The 23,369-nt window shown below is 41.7% G+C and overlaps 2 protein-coding genes and 1 pseudogene across 6 annotated transcripts in view; 2 read left to right on the top strand and 1 right to left on the bottom strand.

The window, feature by feature from the left end:
• The window catches only part of MYT1L (myelin transcription factor 1 like), a 286,534-nt gene that overhangs the window by 142,523 nt on the left and 120,642 nt on the right, over positions 1 to 23,369 (top strand). For all 5 annotated transcript variants that reach the window (XM_075555669.1, XM_075555668.1, XM_075555667.1 and 2 more), the window contains exons 9-12: positions 9,279 to 9,490; positions 14,379 to 14,381; positions 19,501 to 19,754; positions 22,077 to 22,313. In XM_075555669.1, coding sequence (XP_075411784.1) covers positions 9,279 to 9,490; positions 14,379 to 14,381; positions 19,501 to 19,754; positions 22,077 to 22,313 — 706 coding nt within the window. The remainder of the gene's footprint in view (positions 1 to 9,278; positions 9,491 to 14,378; positions 14,382 to 19,500; positions 19,755 to 22,076; positions 22,314 to 23,369) is intronic.
• Positions 6,507 to 7,154, top strand: LOC142454307 (large ribosomal subunit protein eL29-like). Its single transcript, XM_075555670.1, has one exon. It carries the CDS (start codon positions 6,548 to 6,550, stop codon positions 7,028 to 7,030), a length of 483 nt encoding a protein of 160 aa, XP_075411785.1. The 5' UTR covers positions 6,507 to 6,547; the 3' UTR covers positions 7,031 to 7,154.
• LOC142454584 (large ribosomal subunit protein eL6 pseudogene) lies at positions 7,347 to 8,890 on the bottom strand (annotated as a pseudogene).

Below are 23,369 nucleotides of genomic sequence, written 5' to 3'. Positions count from 1 at the left end.
TGACTGCTTACTTAGATGGTTGCTTGTTCTAAGATGAGCCTTTAAGAATGCGAGGCTAGATCCCAGGTGCTATTCTTTCTGATAGCCAAGTACCATCTAACTTCTTTATCATACTTCACTATAGCACTCCTATATTCACTGATCACTTCATAAGACAAGTATCAAGCAGGGCAACATTATAGGGAACCAGTCCCCTTACATTAGGGTTTACCATTAAGTAAAATCTAATAAAATCCATTCTCATATCTGCAGTTTGCATACATCCTTGGTCCACTTTGGGGGAAGTATTATCAGTTAATTGAGATATAACATAACATCTATGGGACATTTGGTAGGAACTTTGGTGGTCTAGTAATTATGCATTGGGCTGCTAACCACAAGGTCAGCAGTTCAAAACCACCAACTGCTACATAACAGAAAGATGAGACTTTCTACTCCCACAAAGAATTATAGTCTCAGAAACCCACGGAGGCCTGTAGGATCGATATGAGTTGGATTTACATGATAGTGGCGGTTTGGGTCTTTGTTGTTTTTTATTGTTGTTTCTGGATTTTTGTTGTTGTTGTGATACTTTGTAATCCTAATAGTAATATCATAAACCCACTAATCTAGCCAAATGGTATAGAATTTCAAATAATATTGAGAAAAGAGAAATATATATATATATATATATATATATATATATATATATATATATATATATATATATATATATATATATATATATATATATATATAGTTGCTGTTGTTAGGTGCCAGGGAGTCAGCTCTGACCCACAGAGACTCTGTGCTCAACAGAGCAAAACACTGCATGCTCGCTGGTCCTGTGCCCTCCTCACCATTGGTCCTATAGCTGAGGCCACTGATGCAGCCTCTGTGTTCATCTACCTTGTTCAGGGCCTCCCTCTTTTTCACTGCCCTTCCACTTTACCAGACCTGATGTCCTTTTCCAGTGTCTGGTCTCTCCTGATAATAGGTCAGCTATATCCTTCCTCTAAGGAGCACTCTGATCTTACTTCTTTCGTTACAGATCAGTTTGTGCTTTAAACAGTCCATGTTACTTTCAATATTCTTTTCTAGTGCTACAATTCAAATGCATTGATTCTTCTACAGTCTTCTTTATTCAATAACCAATTTTCACATACATATGATGCCATGGAGAATATTATGGCTTGGATCAGGTACACCTTACTCCTCAAAGTAGCATCCTTGCTCTTCAGTACTCCAAAGAGGTCTTGTGCAACAAAAGCAATACATCCTTTGTTCTCATGGCTGCTGCTTCTTCCATGAGCATTGATTGTGGATCCAAATAGTACAAAATCCCTGATAACTTCAAACATATCTCCATTTATCATAATGTTACCTATTGGTCTAGTTGTGTGTATTTTGTTCTTCTTTTTTTTTGTAGTTAGTTCAAGGATCGTTTGTTGGCCTTTAGGAGTGTTTTCCAGTCCAGTCTGTTGGGGCACCACGCCCTGGCCCCAAAGTCCACTTTCAGCATTCCCTGGGGACCTAGCCGTTTTGTTCTTCTTATATTGAATTTTAATCCATACTGAAGGCTACAATCATTGATTTTTATCAGCAAGTGCTTCAATTCCTTCTCACCTTTTTTTGTTTTGTTTTGTTTTCCTTCTCACTTTTAACAAGCAAAGTTGTGTCATCTGCATATCACAGGTTGCCAATAAGACTTCATCACTTTCTTCTTCATATAATCCAACTTCTTTTTTTTTTTTTAACAATTTATTGGGGCTGATACAATTCTTTTCACAGTTCATACATATACATACATCAATTGTATAAAGCACATCTGTACAGTCTTTGCCCTAATCATTTTTTTTCTCTTTTTTTCTTTTACATTTTATTAGGGACTCAAACAACTCTTACCACAATCCATACATATACATACATCAATTGTATAAAGCACATCCATACATTCCCTGCCCCAATCATTCTCAAGGCATTTGCTCTCCACTTAAGCCCCTTGCATCAGGTCCTCTTTTTTTTTTCTCCCCCTCCCTCCCCTTTCCCCCCTCCCTCATATGCCCTTGGTAATTTATACCTCGTTATTTTGTCATATCTTGCCCTATCCGGGGTCTCCCTTCCCCCCTTCTCTGCTGTCCCTCTCCCAGGGAAGAGGTCACATGTGGCTCCTTGTAATCAGTTCCCCCTTTCCAACCCACTCACCCTCCACTCTCCCAGCATCGTCCCTCACGCCCTTGGTCCTGAAGGTATCATCCACCCTGGATTCCCTGTACCTCCAACCCTCATATGTACCAGTGTACAGCCTCTGTCCTATCCAGCCCTGCAAGGTAGAATTCGGATCATGGTAGTTGGGGGGAGGAAGCATCCAGGATCTGGGGGAAAGCTGTGTTCTTCATCGATACTACCTCACACCCTAATTAACCCATCTCCTCTCCTAAGCCCCTCTATGAGGGGATCTCCATTGGCCGACACTTGGGCCTTGGGTCTCCACTCTGCACTTCCCCCTTCATTTGATATGATATATATATACATATATACATATACATATACACATATATACACATACATACACACACTTATATCTTTTTTTTTTTTTGCATGATGCCATATACCTGGTCCCTTGGGCACCTCGTGATCGCACTGGCCGGTGTGCTTCTTCCATGTGGGCTTATTTGCTTCTGAGCTAGATGGCCGCTTGTTCACCTTCAAGCCTTTAAGACCCCAGACACTATCTCTTTTGATAGCCGGGCACCATCAGCTTTCTTCACCACATTTGCTTATGCACCCATTTGTCTTCAGCGATCCTATCATGGAGGTGTGCAGTCAATGATATGATTTTTTGTTCTTTGATGCCTGGTAACTGATCCCTTTGGGACCACTCGATCACACAGGCTGGTGTGTTCTTCCATGTGGACTTTGTTGCTTCTGAGCTAGATGGCCGCTTGTTTATCTTCAAGTTTTTAAGACCCCAGTCACTATCACTTTTGATAGCCGGGCACCATCAGCTTTCTTCACCACATTTACTTGTTCACCCACTTTGGCTCCAGCCGTTGTGTCGGGAGAGTGAGCATCATAGAGTTCCAATTTAATAAAAGAAGGTATATATAATCCAACTTCTTCATCAGATTTGCTCAACATACAGATTGAACAAGTATGACGGGAGGATAAAACCCTGATGCACACTTTTCCTGAATTTAAACCATGCAGTGTTCCCTTGTTCTGTCTACACAACTGCCTCCTGATCCATGTACAAGATCTCAATGATCGTAATGAAGTAATCTCGAATTACCATTCTTCTCAAGGTTATCCAAAGTTATTTTGGTTGACAAAGTCAAATGCCTTGGAATAGTCAATGAAACACAGTAAACATCATTCTGTTTGTCTCTGCTATAAGCCACGATCCGTCGGACATCAGCACTGATATCCCTTATTCCATGTCCCCTTCTGAATCTGGCCTGAACCGCTGGCAGTTCCCTGTCAATGTACCGCTGTTACCATTGTTGGATGACCTTGAGCAAAATTTTACTTGTGTGTGATGTGAATGATATTGTTCTATAGATTGAGAATTCTGTTGGGTCACCTTTCCTTAGAATGAGCAAAATATGAATTTCTTCCAGTCAGTTGGCCAAGTAGCTCCCTTCCAAATTTCTTGGCATAGACAATTTGCTGAAACATTTCAATGGGTATTCAGTCGATTTCTGAAGCCCTGTGTTTGGCTACTGCATTCAGTGTAGTTTGAACTTCTTTCCATCAGCATCATTGGTTCTTCCTCATCTGCTGCCTCCTGAAGTGGTGGAATGTCCTCTAGTTCTTTTTGGTACAGTGACTCCATACATTCTTTACATCTTCTATAGATGCTTCCTGTATCATTCAATATTTTGACTACAGCATTTTTCAAAACTGCGACTCAAAATTTGAATTTTTTTCTTGAGTTCTTTTAGTTTCAAATACCCTGAACATGTTCTTCCCTTTTGGTTTTCTAATTTTCGGTCCTTACACATTTTTTATAATATTTGGCTTTGTCTTCTGGAGCTGCCCTTTGAAATTTTCTGTTCAGCTCCTTTACTTCATCGTTTCTTTCATTTACTTAGCCACTCTGTGATTAAGAGCAAGTTTCAGAGTCGCTTCTTACATCCACTTTGATACTTACTAGTCTTTATAATGACCTTCAACTTTGTTCATGAGTGACGATCTCAGTGTCTTCCCACAGCTCATCAGGCTTTCTGATATTAATGTTTAAGACTTCAAATCTGTTCTTGAACTTCAGGTGAGGTAGACTCAAGGTCATATTTTGTCTCTTATGGACTTGTTTTAATTTTCTCCAGATGTCTCCTGGACTTACATAGGAGCAATTGATGGTCTGTTCCACAATTAACCCCTGGTCTCATTTTAGCTGCTGAAATAGAGCTTCTCCATTGTGTATTTCCATAGATGTTGTCAATTTTATTTCTGTGTGTTCCATCTGGGGAAGTCCATGTGGAGAGTTGTGTTGTTCAAAAAGATATTTTCTATGAACAAGTCGATGGTTTTGCAAAATTCTGTCATGCAATATCCAGCTTCATTTCTATCACCAAATCTATAGTTTCCAACTACTGTTCCTTCCTCTTTGTTTCCAACTTTGCACTCCAATCACCAATAACTATCAATGTATCTAGATTGCATGTTCTATCAATATCCAACTGAAGTCCTTAGTAGAGTTCTTCAATTTCTTCATCATTAGCTTTTGTGGTTGGTGTAAAAAGTTGAATAATAGTTATATTTATTGAATTTCCTTGAAGAGAGATAAATAGGATCCTATCACAAACAACACTGTACTTCAGGATGGATTTAGCAAGATCCATTCTGAAAATGAGTGCCCCACCATTCCTCTTGAGTGTGTAATTCTCACCATAGTATTGGATGATTTTCTGATTCAAAATGGACCATACCAGTCCCTTTCATCTCACTAATGCCCAGGATATGCATTCTGCTTCATTTTTGATGACTGTCAATTTTCCTAAATTTCTACTTAGCGCATTCCAATGCCAATCATTAGAAGATTTTTGCAGCAGTTTCTCTTTGAGTGGTACCCATCAACAAATGAAGATCCCACAGACTTCACCTGACTCACACCACTATGGTTGACTCCCTAACAATGAAGCATCTCCTCTTCAGTCACATTTTGAGAGCCCTCAGACCGGCAAGGTTCTGCTTCCTTGGTTTAGGCTTTCAGCATTTCACAATTGCACTGCTTCAAAGCTATAAATATGGTTTTCAGTGAGTTATTCTTTTGAAGTGGGGAGTCTAGTCCTCCTTCATTGTCTGTCCTTAGTTTGGAAACTCCCCTGAAACGTGTACACTTTGAATGTCACGAGTCACCTTAAGAATACCAGTGACATGACTTCCAGCATGATAGCTACACACGAGCCACCACAGTACCACAAACTGACAGACAAGTGGGGGGATACATATATAGGAAAGGCTGTTGGACTAAAATACATGTGATGTCCGCTTATACTGTTCAAATGCTTATATGGCTGTGTAAAATTGGATTCTCTGGAGAAACAATACCACTGATGTTTGTATGTGCTTGTACACAGAAAGGGATTTTTATATTTTTTAATGGTGTACACAGCTGTAGAACTAGGTAAATCCAGTTTGGTTAAAGTCAGACTTCTCCTGACTCAAAGCTAATGAACAGGAAGCAGGGTGATGAAGCCGAGATGCGGAAGGGCCGAGGCCAGTGGACGCAGAGGAACCCAGGCGGCTGCATGACTCCGCTGTTGTTAGTCTGTTCATGACTCCCAGCATTGGCAGGCAACACAACAGCAGATTAAGGAACCAGATGTAAGACCCAAATCCGGCAGAACGCAAAGGGCTAAAAAGGATTCAACTCAGCTCAGCCTCTCTCTTATACAGAAAGACACGTGACACTAAGGACGTGCCATCAGTTTAAAGTGCGATTGAAAGTTTGATCTCTGCCTCTACCCTTCCCCCGGAGTGTCTACTTAATGGATCCCTAACCATGACAGTGACTGAGGACTGTTTAAGAAGACAGCGGGGGTGGTGAGGGTTGGACACAAAGCCAACATTACAATAATACAATTTCGCTGAGGCCAAATTATCTCTGTAGGATGAGGATCATAAAAAGCAACGAATATGGAAATAGAATATATATGGTAGTCTTAAACTGTCAATTATGTTTCATCCTCAAAAGCAAGATATTTGAATCAAAGTCCGATGACTTCCAAAGCCACAATCTTTGGATAGCAGTCACCTGCTTCTTCCCACTTTAGGGAATTTCAGCGTGAAGTCCAAAAGACCGTTCTGGTGTTGTCTCTGAAGAATGCTGGACACCTCTAACAGAAAGAAAGCAAAAATCTATTATCTATTTGTCTTAACTCACATCCTGGGTCACCAAGCACTAACTAGAAAATGTCCCAGGTATCAGGTTAGGGGTGCTTCTTGCATGTGGACTCAGTTAACACCTCATTTAGATGGCTACTTGTTGTCACAAGCCTTTAAGACTCGGGATGTTGCTCTTCCGGTCCCTGGCGTTCCGGGAGCTGCAGGCGTCGGTGCAGACATGGCCAAATCCAAGAACCACACCACGCACAACCAATCCCGGAAATGGCACGGAAACGGCATCAAAAAACCCCGGTCACAACGATACGAATCTCTTAAGGGGGTGGACCCCAAGTTCCTGAGGAACATGCGCTTCGCCAAGAAGCACAACAAGAAGGGCCTGAAGAAAATGCAGGCCAACAACGCCAAGGCTGCGGCTGCTCGTGCTGAGGCCATCAAGGATCTTGTGAAGCCCACAGAGGTCAAGGCCAAGATCCCAATGGGCGTCAACCGCAAGCTCAGCCGACTGGCCTACATTGCCCACCCCAAGCTTGGCAAGCGGGCTCGGGCACGTATTGCCAAGGGTCTGAGGCTCTGCCGGCCCAAGGCCAAGGCACAAAGCAAGGCTGATGCTCCAGCCAAGGCCACGACTCCAGCAAAAGCTCCCAAAGGCGCCCCTGCCCCAGCTCAAGCTCCCAAAGGCCCCCAGGCTCCCACAAAGTAGAGTTCTCTGTGAGGGCGAGAGGGACTGGTGTGAGCCCTGCGCTGCTGCCTGCATGGCGCTGGTGTCTTCTTGTGCTGTTTGTTGTACAAATAAACCCACGTGGCGCTGTTAAAAAAAAAAAAAAAGACTCGGGATGTTATTCTTGCTGCTATCTGGGCATTATCATCTTCAACACATTTTGCTAAAGCAAGAGCCTGTGTGATTCAAACATTATAAATAACAAAATCCATATCCAGAGGAAGAAACAGTATCAGAAATTAAATTCAAACTATCTAGTTTTCTTTTCTTTTTTTCTCCCAAACTTAGAGTTATTTAATTAAGTTCTTTGTAAGAATCTAGAGCACCAATTAGTGAGGATTAACCCATTTGTGAGCGGGAAGGTAGCAGGCAAATAGCCTTGGAGCTGGGGAACAGCTTTGATTTTTGCCAAAATTCGGGAGTCCACGCCTTTCTGCTCAGCCTCGCGTTGATCTGTGATCTCGCAATTTCTCTTTCTCCCTGTCAAAGATCTCGCCTTCTTGGTGTCTGGGTTTCCCCAGCTGCTTGTAGAAGCAGGCATCCGTGAGATGCTTGGGGATTTTCACACCACTGCTGTCAATTGTGGCGGAGGTGGCGACGACAAATTTCAGGTGTGTTCTGCACAGAGGAACTCGATTGAGGGAGTGACGTCCAGTTACAATCAGCAGGCCACTGCCCAGCTGCTTCGGGAAACCCACTCCCTGGCCTTGGTGGCGCCCAATGAGGATGACCAGAGCGGTCCCCGGGAGATGCTGACCAAGAGGCTGCTTGCTGAGGCTCAGCAGCTTCTGATGCAAGTCTTCTGTAGGGTGATACCCAGGCATTTCGCGCTGTTCTTGCCACCACCAACTGGCTTTGTGATTATAGCCAGGATCTTCTACTTCTCAACCCTGAACTTGGCCTTCGCCGAACTTCCTCTTGTACCTGGCCTTGCGGGAATGCCTGCTGAGTGCTCTGACTAGGCCAGGTTTCAGCTGCACTGGGGCTTCCCCTTCTTGAGCTCTGGGCCCTTAGCCCTAACGGGGCCACTGGCATCTGCTGTCCGACTTTGTGCTGCTTCTCCTTGGTGTCTGGCTTCCTCTCAGTCTTTTCACCCAAGAGCCAAACTATCTAGTTTTCAAAAGCCTATGATAACAGTTAACGTCCAAAATCCATGTGTAAGGTCTCCACAAGTACGAAGCTTCCGACCATGGTGCAGAGATGTGAATAGCTCGGTATAGCCAAATACAACAGATGCAATTAGGTTAAAATGCTAACACTTGTCATTTTGATCTCCTTTTGTCCTGTTGTAAGCGTGTTCCAGTTTTTAATATTTTATGCTTTCGTTTCTATTGGAGCAGCCCTGTGCTTTATTTTGTCATTGTCATTGGGTTGGTTGGGTGTTGGTTTTATTTTATATGTTTCTGTAGGAAATGCAGGATATGTAAACCCACAGAGTCAGTAACTGAATTAATAAATTACCTGGGAACAAATGAGGGGAGGTTGGAAGGAAATGGAGGGCCTAACAACAAGAGAGCCACGTAAAAGAAGAAAATGCTCTAAAATCGATGTGGTGTTGATTGTATGACTTTATCAATATGGCTGAACTATTAAATTGTATGATATCTTAATTTTATTCTGATAAAAATAATATATATGCATACATGTGTCAATGTGTATATGATTAGGAACATGATAGAGGGCAAATTCTTCCCCAGAGGGTCTACATAAATAATATTAAGTGTTTCCCCAAAGGTCAGTCTCCCTCTCTTGGTTTACCCCCAAACAGAAATGAAATCAGCTTCTCAGAGACTGACTGACATAACATCCGCTCCTCTGATCTTGAAATTCACTGAACCCCATTGTAGGAGTGTCTATTAATGTGGGGTGTCTGTGGGACAATTTTATTCAGTCATAGCTTGTGGGTCCTCTCCCTTACCCTGCTGAATGGAAAACTGACCCCAGAGATGGTGGAGCCTCCTCTGAAGAAGTGTTTTTAAAAGAAATCATAGTAGACCTCTTAAAAAGAAGAAGAAAGTTTGATATTTCATCTTTGCCTTTTAAATTGTTAAAGTATCTTTTAGAGAGATAACTTATTTGGTGCTACGAAATAAAAACATACTTGGTCATTTCTTAGGGGAATGAAATGAATGATTCTGATTTCTTGATGCATTTAAGAAACGTTCTATTGCAGTTCAACGAATAGCTTATACAGGGCCACAATAAACTGTTCGTTTCCTTTTATTTACAGGCCAATGTGCTTTGTCAAGCAACTCGAGATCCCTCAGTATGGCTACAGAAACAATGTCCCCACAACCACTCCTCGTTCCAACTTGGCCAAGGAACTTGAGAAATATTCCAAGACGTCGTTTGAATACAACAGTTACGACAGCCATACTTATGGCAAGCGAGCCATAGCTCCCAAGGTGCAAACCAGGGATATATCCCCCAAAGGATATGATGGTAGGAGGTGCACACTCTTATACATGAGAGACACATTTTCCGCTAATGATGATGTTGTTGTTGTATATATCTATTGTTGAGCATCTGTGGTCGCTTGAGGGGTACCAGAAGAATAACCTAGTCACAAGCTGTCATTGTCTGTGTAACTGATCCTACAAATGTGGGTAAATGAGACCCTGCTGGGTGTGGAGGGAGAGAAAGGAAATACTCTTTTCTCAATGCTGCCAAAGAAACACATTCTTGCTTCCTGCAGAGTGTGAAGATGGAGAAATTACTGACGCGTAGTTTTTCATTGTGCTGGTAAAATACTGCTCTTAGCTTTAAAACTACATTTCAAGGGGTGGACGTAAGACAGGTAATGCAAGGGAGAGCCACTGGGAGAACTACCGAGTTCTTGACTCTTGGTGAGACATTTTTTGTTCTCAATATTGGATGCACATTAGAATCATGGAGGGGGAAGGGGGGATCTTTTTAAATTCTGATGGTCAAGCTGCACTTGAGACAAATTAAACTAGAATCGCTGGGAGGATTCCATGGGCAACGTCAACATTTTTAAAGCTTACCAGTGTTCCTACTACGCTGCCCAGAATTGACAGCTACTGCTTTCCCTAGTCTTTTTACAGCAGCAAGTCCAGGGTCCTGTGTTGGTTTTCTATCTGAGGACAGAAAAGGAAAAAAAAGGACACCTCAATGTGACTTCTTACTTATGACATAAGTTTGTTATTTGCTGCATTCAGAGCTACAATAAACCATAGCAATCGAACAGAATAAATAAAACAGGACATCTTTAACAAGAGACACGGCAGCCTGTTCTCACACATTCTTACTTGCGCAGACTGTCAATGGTATAAACTAGACACCATTTAACCATAGAATTAATTTGGTAAATAGTTTAACATTGTACTTATTTGATTTTGTTTATTTCCCTAACCATGCTTCTACTTGAGATTCCATTGCTTACTTGGCAAAATTTAGGGTGTAAAGATTTTATGGTTTAAACCTCTAATATTCATATTGGTTTTTTTCTAGTAGAGAAAAGGAAATAGATTTTTAGTTCAGCATGGAATAAGTCATTTGATTAAAATCATAGTGCCCGAACAAAAACCTTCATTTAGATTTAATGTGTGGGAAGACTGAACGCTTTTTTCAATTCAAGACAAGTGACTGCACATCTTTTGAAGCTAAGTAATTTCTTGCCTTGATAATAATTAATTACTGTATAGTGAATGAATTTTTACATTTATTCATTGTATCATATACTGATCATGTTTGTGTTGGTCATTTTTAATATATAGGAGCACAGGTATAAGGAGAAAAAAAGGAGAGGCCATAGAATGTAAACTAGAAAAACTAGTTTTGTTTTGTTGTTTATTTGTAAGAATAACTTGTAGATTTCAGGATTTATTATAATTTTATTCATTCAATTATAAATGAAAGGTCAAAAGAAATTATACCTATATAACCTATGGTTCTGCTTGTTTGAATTTTCCACTGATTCATATTTTACAGTAATTCTGTTAATACTATCAGTAGATGTTGACCCATCTGTATGTTTTCTTGTTTTTGTTTTTTGGACCCTAGCTTCTTTAAGCTTTTTTTTAATGATTAAACTATAACCTTACAATAAAAGGGGATTGGTTCCGTCACGACCCAGTTACGGACTCACAGTCAAACCCAATTTATTCTAGTCACAGTACGACTGTGTCTGGGCTGTATAATGTTGTACAAAGTAACCTTTCATTGTTTTATTTCCCTCAAGAGTAAAGTGGGAGCAATGATTTCTACTTTCTGATCTCATAGAGTTGTTGTGTAGATTGCCTGAAATCATGTGGGGATGTACTCTGTCAACTGTAAAGAGCTTAACAAATATGCATCAATTAACATTGTTAATTCTCACATGCTCAGGCTCAATACCTCTTGTCAAAAACTTAGGCACAGTGATGTTTGTTTTGCTTCGTTTTAGTTCCTTCACAAGAAAACTAGAACTCATTCATTAAGCACACAGAAGGAAAACCTCAACATCAGGATTTGGGCACATATTATAATTCACTGAGAGGGAAAACTTAAAAAATGAAAGAGGAAGAAAGAAAGAAGGAATGAAGGAACGAGAGAGAAAGAAGCTCTGTTACGATCCCATTAGATTTATCTGGCAGATTTGTAAAACATTAAGAAAAGTGTCAACATAAATTAAGATAGTCTGGGTCACGACTCTCAGTGGGATATGAGTGAAGAGGGATCATTTCTGTATTTTTGTACCATGCAGTAGTCACTACAGAATTACTGCATCTGGTGTTGCCTTGGGTCTTATCAGAACCTTGATTCAGGTGCTCAAAGTGAGTCATTCCTCTTAAAGAGCCCATCTTTGCAAGGAAAAGCAAAACACTTAGGGAACAAGAAGTCAGTGTGATGTTGGTACAAATTAAGATAGAAAATATAACTTTTCTCGCCAGCCTCTGAACGCCGTCTTTTAAATCATCCCAAATGTGAACAAAACTCTCAACAAATATTTACATAACCACCAGAACTTTCCCAGACACAGAACCAGTTTCTATCTATCTGTTGTCCAATCAATTGATTGATTAATCTATGTATCTATTTACCTGTCTATTGTTTTCTTCATAATAACTTTCAAAGAAGGGGTTCAAAATTATATTAGAGAAACTTATATTGACAGTACAGTGGATCATGAAGTCCATGCTACTGAAATTAGCAGAAGCATCACACAATTGGTACGTTTTAGACTAAATCATGCGGCACAGTAGAATTTGCTCTCCTGCTAAAGAAAGCCACACGGGTCTTTGAATCTGTTATTCCTAGTTCAATGTGGGTGCAGGTAGACAATTACCAAGATAGGAGAAACTACTGATCAGAACCACACTTTAAGCATAGTCTCCTTCTTAACAAACAAGGGGAGCATACATCATGCATCACATCCAAAACCCATTGTCTTTTGAGCAGAGTCAGAAACAACAGTGGCCTAAAATGGCAGCGGGCCACACGGATTTGAATGTGTGTGGTTCAATAATCCAGTCTCATGTGTCAGACCCCAAAGAGGGCTCACTAAAGCCCTTCTCAGCTTCTCATCGTTTTTCCTAGAGAATTTAAGTCTGTGTGCTTCACTTTGTCAGCCATAGCCAGAACAGACTGAAACCCTAACTCACAGAGAGTGTCACTGATTTCACATCACTAGCATTAATAACTGGTGGTGTCATGGGTTGGTTACACCTCTGGCGGCTAACTGCAAGGTTGGCGGTTCAAACCCACCAGCCACTCTGTGGCAGAAAGATGCGGTTATCTGCTCCCATAAAGATTTACAAAGCCTTAAAAGTCCTAGAGAACACCACTATGAATCAGAGTTGACTTAATGGCAGTGAGAGCATTTAGACACCTGAGGAGAAAACATGTGGGAGAATTACGGAGATGTCTCAGGAATCAACTGCATTAGTGTATTTCCCATGCAGTGTTGCTTGAGACTCTCTAGTAGGATTTGTAAATCCATGTGTGAGAAATCAATAAGGATAAGAATTATTCAAAATCACTGATGATTCCCACCTCTCTGTGTCTCACATTGTCTTTGCACGTGAATGCCAGACCCACATGTCCTCCTGTGCTTACATACAAGGGTCACAAACCACAGTGCATCATCCAAGTCCAGCCTCACCACCTGTTTTGTGTGGGGAGCTAAGAATGGATTGTACATTTTTGAATAGTTGGAAGACTTCCAAAGAAGAAGAAGCTTTTGCGACATGTGGAAATTACATGAGACTAAATTACAGTGTCCATAAATAAAGTTCTGTTGGAAGGCTGCCACCCTCGTACATGTACCCATTTTCTGCTGCTGCTTCTGGTCGCCGAGGCAAGATGAGTCGTTGTGCCCAAGACACCATAAGACCTGGGAATACTCTCTGTCCTCCACAAAAGAAGCTTCCTGACCCTGGTTTAAGATACCACCCCTTCTGTCTCCTGCAAAATATCATATTTTGTTTGCTCAAAATGTATTAAATTCCTAGTTCTTAAATCAGACCCCTCCCATAACTCTCCCTTTTAAATGCCCTCTGATCAAAACTTCTTGACCATCTTTCCACTTCAGTTTCCCTCTTCATACTCAGCATTACTGACTTACTGAACCGCTCCATCTTACTGCCATTACTTTATCCGGCCGCATCGCCTCAGTCCTTTCTCATCATACCTGCTAGAAAACCGCTCCCTCGTTCTTGCCTCCCGTCCCCTTCCATCCTTTAATCCTTCCAGATGAATTTCTCATGACCTCCACACACTCACCCCATTCCATGCCGTTGACTATTGGCATTGACTATTCTTCAGCTTAGGCCTCTACATTCAACACCTGCTGCTGTAGACATCTCCTTTATGAAGTCATACCTTTGCAAAATTCTAGCCCAGATTCAGCTGCCCGTCTCTGAAGTTTGTTTTAAAAAATACTGCTTGTGGCCCTACTGTGTGATTATCTACATCACACTGTATGGCACTATGTCTTGTCTCTTAGTCATTTCATGGACAAATTCCGTTATTCCCACTAGACCAAAAACCCCTCGCAAGCAGGGACCTTGTCTTATGAGTCCTTTGAACCCAATGATGCAAAACATAACAAGTAGATATTAGCTAGGCAAACAATGATTACTAATTACAAGTAGTAAGAGGCTGAAACCAAGAATGTGTCTTTGAATTTGAAGTTTATTCACATTACCCCAGTTGGCATTTATATTGCAGCAGGTACCTCAAAGGAGACTTGTAGAAGAGAAAGTTGTTTTTAATTTCCATGGAAGCTTTTGCATTCATGTTAGAATTTTCTAACGACCAAGCACAAATATGAATCTATATCAAAAACTCTTGGGGTCAAAGTCACAAGTGCATCAAGGTCTGACTCCAGATGGTGAAACTTGAAGCAATTGTATAGCAATAATTCCATGACTTATACTTTTTCATTGTGTTCATGTTTCTCTGGTCTCATGGAAATTTTGGATTGTCAATACACATGTGTTTACATGTCTGTTTTAAGAAAACTGTAGCTAGCACAGAAAAGGCAGTACTCAGCGCAGGAGAGATTGGAAGGGAGCGGGGGAATAAAACATGCATTTAGTAAAACACGCACAGCAGAGAATGTTAATGAAAATATTAGGTAAGGAAATGTTTGTTTTATTTCCTATTTTTTATGCATCTAGCTATTTTCAGTTAATAAAATCCTGAAGCATTTTTTTTCTAGTAGTAGGAAAGTGAAAATCATTGAGAAGGCATTTCTCCGTATGGTCTAACAGTAAGTGGATTGCTAGTGTTAGTATATGCAACGGTAGCACTGAAGAGTAAAAGCAATTACCGAATATACTCGAATATAAGCTGACCCGAGTATAAGCCGAGACACCTAATTATTACCTGGGAAACTTGAGTATAAGCCTAGGGTGGGAAATTCAGGATGTAAATTAACACAGAGACCAGAGGGGAGAAACAGCGCAGCCACAGACACATCCTTACCAGTTCAGCTGCCGGTGTAAGTGAATCACTACAGGTGCTTCTGGAAATTGGAGCCGTCCACGTCATAGGACGGCTCTGATTGATTAGATGCGAGTAAACAAACATTCAAAGCCCTGCAGTGTCAGCGGGGCTTTGAATGAACAGCGGAGGAACGCCATTCACCAGAGAGATGTTACACCTCGCTGGGGTACCACTGACCCGTGTATAAGCCAAACCCCAGTTTTTCAGCACATTTTTTTGCTGAAAAACTCATCTTATACACGAGTATATGAGGTATATTTCTCATAATACCCAGTGATGTTCTAAGCAGATAGAAAAAAATCAACAGATTATTTTCTGTTGATTGGACAAGGATTTGATTGCTTTCAAAAGAAAAAGACAGCGCATTCTATTGCTCGGGCTCTTCTCTCCCCTGATGGTACAGCGAGTCAGTGGGCACTGCTTACTGAGAGGTCAGTGGTTGGAACCGAAAGCTAAGACAGTTAACATCAGGGAGACCACAGGCTGGACCTCCTATGCAGCCGGTCTCCTCTGCTTGATAGGGTTGTTATGAGTCAGAACCAACTTGATGGCTGCTCGGTTTTCTTTTCTTTTATCTTTCTCCGACCCCCCCCCCCCGCCGCTGTTTGTTTGAATCTTTCCGTATTGGGGAGGAAGGGAGGAGAGAAAGCGCAGCAGGTTGAAGACTGTGCTCCCTGCTTGAGGCTTGCTGCCCAAATCATCATCACCACGCAACGCTTGGCACAAAGAAGCAGGGAGGCAGTATCGCGACCAGAGTAAACGATCACAAGTGGTCTAATGATAGCCTATAGTAATAGCTTTACAAATATTTCCAAATAAGTGACAATCGGTTGTTCTAAAAGCATATCCCCTGAAAGATTTGAAGGGTAGAAACTCTTATTTTAATGTTGAATAAAAGCATGATTTTTAAAGGATTGTCGCGATGGAGTGTTCGATATTTATCAGCAAATTATTGATAATTCCATCACTTGCTGGAACTGCGTAAGCATTATAGCTGCCTGCCAGAATCCAGGAGATAGAAAATCCTATCATTTAAACATAAGTTAAAGTAGAGGTACTTTATGTTTTCTTTAGTAGAATGATAACTGAAAGAAAATTTAAAGCAATCCAAGCACGATGAAACTAAGAACTGCAATCATGTAGATGATGTTAAAGATTCTTATCTTTAAAGTCATCTTTCCGTTAAATATTTCCACAGTGGACCTGTCTTTTTTTAACAGATAAATGCTAGGCTAACCCAGGAGACATGACTTCCTTGACTCCAGTCCTGATTCTTCCCTTCGTAAACTGTGATCTTGACTTTGCTCAACGTTAATCACTGTGTCCCTAGATGAACCTATAACAACAGCATTTCACGAGGTGGTGATGAGGGTACAATAAAATAGCCTTAAAGGGTCCTAACCGCTATGCAGCGTCAGGGCGATTATTGTGAGAGCAGCTCACAATATGAAATATAGAGTTTCCTCAAAATAACACCCTCTTCCCATTTCCACCACATACAATCAAGCATCCTTTATCGGGGCTTTTGGGATCTAACATACTAGTCTGTTTTCATTGTAATATGTTACAACGATACATTGTGTTCCTTTACCTTGGTTGTTTATTTAGAAATTGAATTTCAAAGTTATGTCGATTTGGTTTAGTTTATGTGGATCATGTATGTTTTTACTAAACCAGGGCTTGGCCTCATCAGAAGAAGTGGGGGTCAGGGGCAGGCCCATTATAACTATTATTTTATTTCTCTATAATTTTTATAAGAAAACTTAAATGGTATAAAATCGTGAACTGTAGGCCATAACAGAGTATCACAAGCTACAAATTACCAGGTACTGTCTCAGCCTGGCTCGTGGTGCTTATTAAGCGAGTGAAGAACTGCTGCGGAGCAGCGATGATGGTGAAGGTTACCGCATGTGGCTCGGGTCAGCCCCCTGTGTGGTCTGGGCAGAAGCGGCCCACGTCACGGCTGTGCCACGTGTAGCGGCATCCTGAGTGAGCAGTCATTGTGAGTGCGACTTCTGGCATCCAGAGCGTCATCCCCTCTCCAAATTCCGCTGCCCAAATCTAGCCGTTAGGTGGCAGTCGGCTCTCAAAGGCCCAGAGGGGCCACAGCCTACCTCCTTCACAGTGTAATGTTGCTGCTTATACAAAGTCTATTACCAAAGAAAGGAAAGGAAAGCACACAAAAGCGTGGTCCGATGCTTGTCCCAGTAATGCTTGCACTCCACAACAATTGTAATAGTCATTCCTTGCTGTGATGTTAATCTGGATTAACAGAATAGAAGTTATACTATCTACAAATTGCCATTGTATTTCATGACGTTTTTGGTGGTGTTGTCATTGTTAAGTTGATCTGAAGCACGCAGGGCAGCTAGTTATAACATGAGTAGTTACGGCTGGTGCAGTTTGCTTTACAGCAGGGAGCCTTGAGGAGATGAAGGGTTGGCCGCCTGGACTCTGGGGCTCCAGTCAAAACACCCCTGCTGACTCTGACGTGCTTCAGGAGTGCTTCTACACTGTGATGTGGAAATAATAATGCGCTTGATTCTTAATGTCACTAAAACACATTCTCCAGCCCCAAATCAAAACTAATCAATGATGAAACTTAATTCTGTTTCTTAACTTCAACTTTAATATAGAGTTCGGGGTAATTTCTTAACATTTCGCATCATAAAGGTGTTAGCTGTGTTAAAAGGTTTTCTCATTTAAATTTGTATTGATTTGTTTCCTCCCATCTGGGAGGGAAAACAATGAAGAAGTTCTCCTGAAGGGTGTGTGTGGTGGGGAGGTTTCCAGTTTTAGAACTCTCTAATGACAATATTGGAAACAAGGTCAGAGGAGACCAGGCAGGCTGTTTGGTTGGTCCCGCTCAACTCCTTTCAACAACGAACCTCGACAAAGTTTCCACCAGAGGTGCCTTGCCCAAGGCCTTGCCAGGGCGGCCCAGGGCTGATCCCAAACAAAACTGGAAACCAGGCCAAGTGACCGCTCAGCAGCTCCCTTTTCTTTCAATGGACTCCCTCACCTCTCCCCACCAGCACCTGTCATCCACTGCTCTCAGGCCACCCTTCCATGCTGGCCTTAGGGACAATTGAGAAATAAGATGTCATGACAATGTGCCCCTCTGAAAAGATACCTGGGGGTACAGAGATCGACTCATCGCAGCCATGCTTAAGGAAAGAGAGTGGATCTCTAATGTGGGGACTTATGGCATTGGTGAAAAAGGTATCTTTGTGGGGGTTCGTTCTATACTTTCCAGAGCCCCCTGTAACCAATGACCTTTTCCACCAATTCAAGATTTCAAAAGCTGGCCTTTGAGCAAATAAATATCCTGTAACTTTAACTGATCCTGTCCATGATAATGTCAGTTTCAAAAGGATCCCATCATAAAAAGTATGGATCCAAATGTTTTCTCATCCAGGTAGTAAAGGAGATTTTTAAACAGCTCTTAAAAATAACACTTGTTTAAGTGCCTGTTCGGCTATTAGCAATGATGGTTGTTCAGAAAGGAATACTAAGCAACCAGAACCGTGTAAGCGCAGCACTGTGCTGATAACAGGCAGGCTGGTCAATAGGAAACCATTGAACCCCATGTGGCAAGTACCCTCCCTGACTGAGTACCGCCGAACAGCCTCTCTGCACTCTTTAAATTTTATCTTGAGCTGGCATACATCCACGGGCGTATACTAGTTTCTCTCCTCAGCTACCACTATCTCACTGGCACTGGCTGGCTCTTTATTAGAATTATAGAAATAGTTTCAGAAGGAAAGACATTCCAGTCATTTATTCATTTCTAGCTGAAAATCAGCTTTCCCAAGTGCACCTATCGAGCCAGCCTAGGAGATGGCCCCAGGTGTCTTGTGAAATCTGGGTCGCCAGCATATGACATCAGTGAGCTCTGATTGGCCTCCGGCCGGCCAATCGCTTAATAGATGAGTGATCAGTGGAGGCGGCAGTTTCCAGAGCGCTAATAAGCCCTTACGTGGGTGGAGAGAGCGCCTCTACTCCCTTGGGCCTTCACCACACAGCTGAGCCTAGTCACTTTCCCATCCTTACATCATTCTAGCCCAGAACTTACCAAGTATGTGCCTTTCAATGTAGTCCTTGAACTGCAATCGTTTGCATCTGCTTAATAATTAATCTGTTTCAGGTGTATATGCATCGTGGATGCGCTGGCTTCTCCCTTTTCCAGCCCCTAACCCTGTTTTCCTTCAAATACAATTTCTTTAAAGCCTAACTTCGTTTTTATGAATAAATCTACTGACATCGATCATTAGGACACCCCCCACCCCCCACACAATGATATTAATGTGTGCTTAAAAAGAGAAAGAACCAGTAGGAATTGGAAAGTAGCTCGGGGGATCTAAGAGAGACCTCCATGGGAGAGGAGGGGAGGGGGAGGGGGTTCATTTTGGTTCGGTCTGGCTTGGTTCCTTGCAGCAGGCTGCCAGGTCTTTTGAGTCATCTCTGCTCTGTGTCTCTCTCCCCCGTCTGCCTCCCCCCAGCCAAGCGGTACTGTAAGAACTCCAGCCCCAGCAGCAGCACCACCACGAGCAGCTACGCCCCGAGCAGCAGCAGCAACCTGAGCTGCGGGGGCGGCAGCAGCGCCAGCAGCACCTGCAGCAAGAGCAGCTTTGACTACACGCATGACATGGAGGCCGCCCACATGGCTGCCACGGCCATCCTCAACCTGTCCACCCGCTGCCGTGAGATGCCGCAGAACCTCTCCACGAAACCTCAGGACCTGTGTGCAGCCCGGGTAAACCGCTCCGCTCGCTGCCAAGGCTGCCACCCCCACCCCTCCTGGCCTGGGAGGCGGCGGGCTGCTTCGCCCCTCCCCTCTCACCCCCGTCAAAAGCGCGAGCCTCTTTTTTTTTTTTTTCCTATGCAGTGAAATAAAGATGCTGAGTCATTTTAATCCAGGTCAAACTGACTATCTTAAAAAATACCACGTTAATATTATGAGCCTATGGTGTAAATTCTGCAATGTGTAGGCTCAATGATTTTTTTAATTCTTTTCTCCAGTTCGAAATTTCGGTGAAAATCTGTTTACAGTAGCTAATAGCACCATTGTCTTAGCAGTACTCCCATTCAAATGGAGAGAAATTAGCAGGTTTTTTAGATTAATATGTATAAGTAAATGTCAATAGTCATTTCTGAAAACATTGGGGATCACACGATTTTCACATAGAGACTATACCAAACCACAAAACAATATGACTTGAACTGTAAGAAAACAGTGAGATACAATAGCTCCATTGTCAAATAAAATGCCAGGGATTGACACCCCCCGCCCCTTCCCCAACCCCGGACTACCAATCTACTCCCAATATACCAGGGAAACAATGGAAAATATCTGATTTTTCACACTAACGTCTCATCTTCCTGTAGCATTAGCCAGTACTCATTAGTCAAAAAGAAATTATAGATGCTAAAATGCTACACTGTATTTATCAAGATTTTATATCTTTAATTTTCTTATCCATCGATTTACTGCATGTGCCTACAGCAAAGAGTTATTTAAGATGCACCAGAGAGCTCAGAGAGAGCTACCTCGCAGAAGCCACTAGGTGGCCTGGGAGAACCAGGCACTGCCTGGGAGCCCGTCGTATTGTGTTCTCAGAGGAGAGGCTGAGCAGGCGGACATGTTCACCTCTTCTCCAGAAAAGCAAAGGTTTTCTTTCTCTATTATCTAAAGCTTCTTGGCCATGCACCATGAGCTCACAACACTGACAGTAGTTGTTATAAATAATTGTAATTTGTATGAATGGAGAAAGGTCAGTAATTTTATGTTTTGCAAATGCTTTCTTTTATATTAATATATTTATTCCTCTATATTAGAGAATCGTCAGGGGCATGCAGTTTTCATTGTGATCACGGTTGCTGAGATTTGAGACTAGCATGAAAGAGATTCTGTATCTAGAGAAATAGAAAAGACAGTCACCCCCTCCCATTTGTTTTCACTTTATTAAAATTAAACTAAAACTGAGAGAATCAATCCAACATTGTGGAGCTTAAATTAGGATCAAAGCTGCGATCAGGAATGCACGGTGACAGAGTTCAGGCAGAATAATACTGTGTAATTTATCAAGGTAACAGCCCAGAGGAGGATATTTTTATTCCAAGCCTCCTGCTTCGCTATTACATCCAGGCGAACGAGAGCTGCTAGACCTTTGGGGAGGCAGCATCTTTCGTGCCAGCTGTGAAATCGCATTTTTGCTCCAGAGATAGTAACTCTTTGGGGGAATGGAGGATTCTTCAGGATATTTTGATTTCTCTTACTTTCTCCTCCATGCGTCCTTCGTTCCCTTTCTCACGGAGAGGCATGCTCAGAAGAAATCTTGATCTGTTTCATTTCAAAGCATCGTTTACAAAAGAGGGGGGAAAGCTCACCCAGTCCTGCCTTTGCTTTTTTTTTTTTCTTTTTAAACCAGTTGACTCAATTGCAGGATTGCTGAAACTTAGAGTGGATCAGACCATAACTACTATAATAGAGATATTTTTAAAAGGTAGTTGAATTTTCCCCTGTCTTAAATACAAAAAAATCTCTTCATTGTAGGATTTTATATTAAAAAACAAATTCTAATTCTTTCCTCTAACTCCCTCTCTCCTCGCTGCCTCTTGCACGCTTAGTATCAATGGGACTAGAGAAATGTTAAGCTAGTGAGTGAGAGTGTATGTGTGAGTATGTGTGTATGAGTGTGTGTGTGTGTGTTTACTTCTCATCTTTTAAGAAGTATTTGATGTGGGATGAAATTGGAAATTAGACACGATTTAGTTTTTCTCTGGCCAGGCTAATTTCTAAAAACAGAGGTGTATTTGGAAATAAGACGCAGACAGAAAGATGGACGCATTCTCCAATCATTCTCACAACTAAACACAGAAACAAAGAAGTGTACCAACCGACCACTTCTACTTGCCATGGATGTTCATGGATGCTCTAATGAGAATATTAGGAATACTGTATATGAATTCAATATTAGCTAAAGGCAGGATTATTGCCTGGGCTGATAAAAGTATGATTAAGCTAGCAAAGATAGTCTGTCCTAAGTCCAATGACTGTGTTTCTTCATTTTGACAGAATCCTGACATGGAGGTGGATGAAAATGGGACCCTGGACCTCAGCATGAATAAGCAGAGGCCTCGGGACGGCTGCTGTCCCATCTTGACGCCCCTGGAGCCCATGTCCCCCCAGCAGCAGGCGGTGATGAACAGCCGGTGTTTTCAGCTCAGCGAGGGGGACTGCTGGGACTTGCCCGTAGACTACACTAAAATGAAACCCAGAAGGATAGATGAGGATGATTCCAAAGAAATTACTGTACGTCTTTTTCATTGACACCTAATTGTTGACTTGTAGACTTTAAACGTGGGCCTCAGCTGAAAGAAAATGCCATTTGCAGACACCGTAAGACAAAATGCATTTTATTTAAACATGGCCCTTGGTTGATTAGGATGTTAAAAAAAAATCGACCCAGAAGATTTGTGATTAACATTGACTTGAGTTAAACAAGCCTTTGACTGTATTTTACAGAAGCAACTTTATTTTCTAATTGTATTTTGTCACAAACGATCCATCGACGGGGATGTGTAAACAGTGTGCCGGTGCATTTTCCTGAATCATCTATTATTATAGGACAGGGCTTTCTTTTCAGGTTGAAAATGATAAGTCTTAAATATGTGAAGACTTAACTGGTTGCTGTTAATTACCCAGCTGTTTGAAAGGAGGGGAAGTGCCTTCATTTTCTTTAAGAAATTTAGAGCATTCAAGACAGAATGCTCCAGCCTCAAATACGTTATTTTAGTTCAATCATCTGAATCTTTGTTGATTACAATATTCCCCAAAGCACACATGATGTCAATACCATGTTTTCAAAATCATTACAATTTTTAAATTTGGGTTATTAGAAATATTTTACACTGATCATAGAAATGAAAACTATTTCTTGGACTGACTTGTTTCCAATGTTCAATTCTGAAAGTTATGGCATCTTTTTTGTTCAAAATAAATGGAAATTCCTCTTCACTGCAATACCGAGAGCACCTCAAAGCAATAGTCTTAGTGAAACAAAGAAGGCAAGAAAAGGAAACAATGGCCATATATGTAAGAATTGACAAGGAAGGCAGCTGTTTACAAAGCATTACATCCTTATTCTTTGAACTGCCTATAGTCTCCAGACATTGTTAAAAAGAACCCAATCTGAGTGGCAAGGCTAACTTTGGAGACGTGTGGTTTCCACCACCCCCCACCCCCAACTCTCTCCAATAGTGTTAAATAGTTACTTCCAAGCATGGCATGGTCATTGAAACTCAAATTTGATTTTAAATAAAATTCAACTCTTAGGATTTTTCATAATTTTGACTGTCAGAGAAGTAC

Source organism: Tenrec ecaudatus, chromosome 8, assembly GCF_050624435.1.
Source record: "Tenrec ecaudatus isolate mTenEca1 chromosome 8, mTenEca1.hap1, whole genome shotgun sequence".
Lineage (NCBI taxonomy): Eukaryota > Metazoa > Chordata > Mammalia > Afrosoricida > Tenrecidae > Tenrec > Tenrec ecaudatus.
Note: the sequence above shows the minus strand (reverse complement) of the source record. Positions and strands in the feature narration are given on the sequence as shown.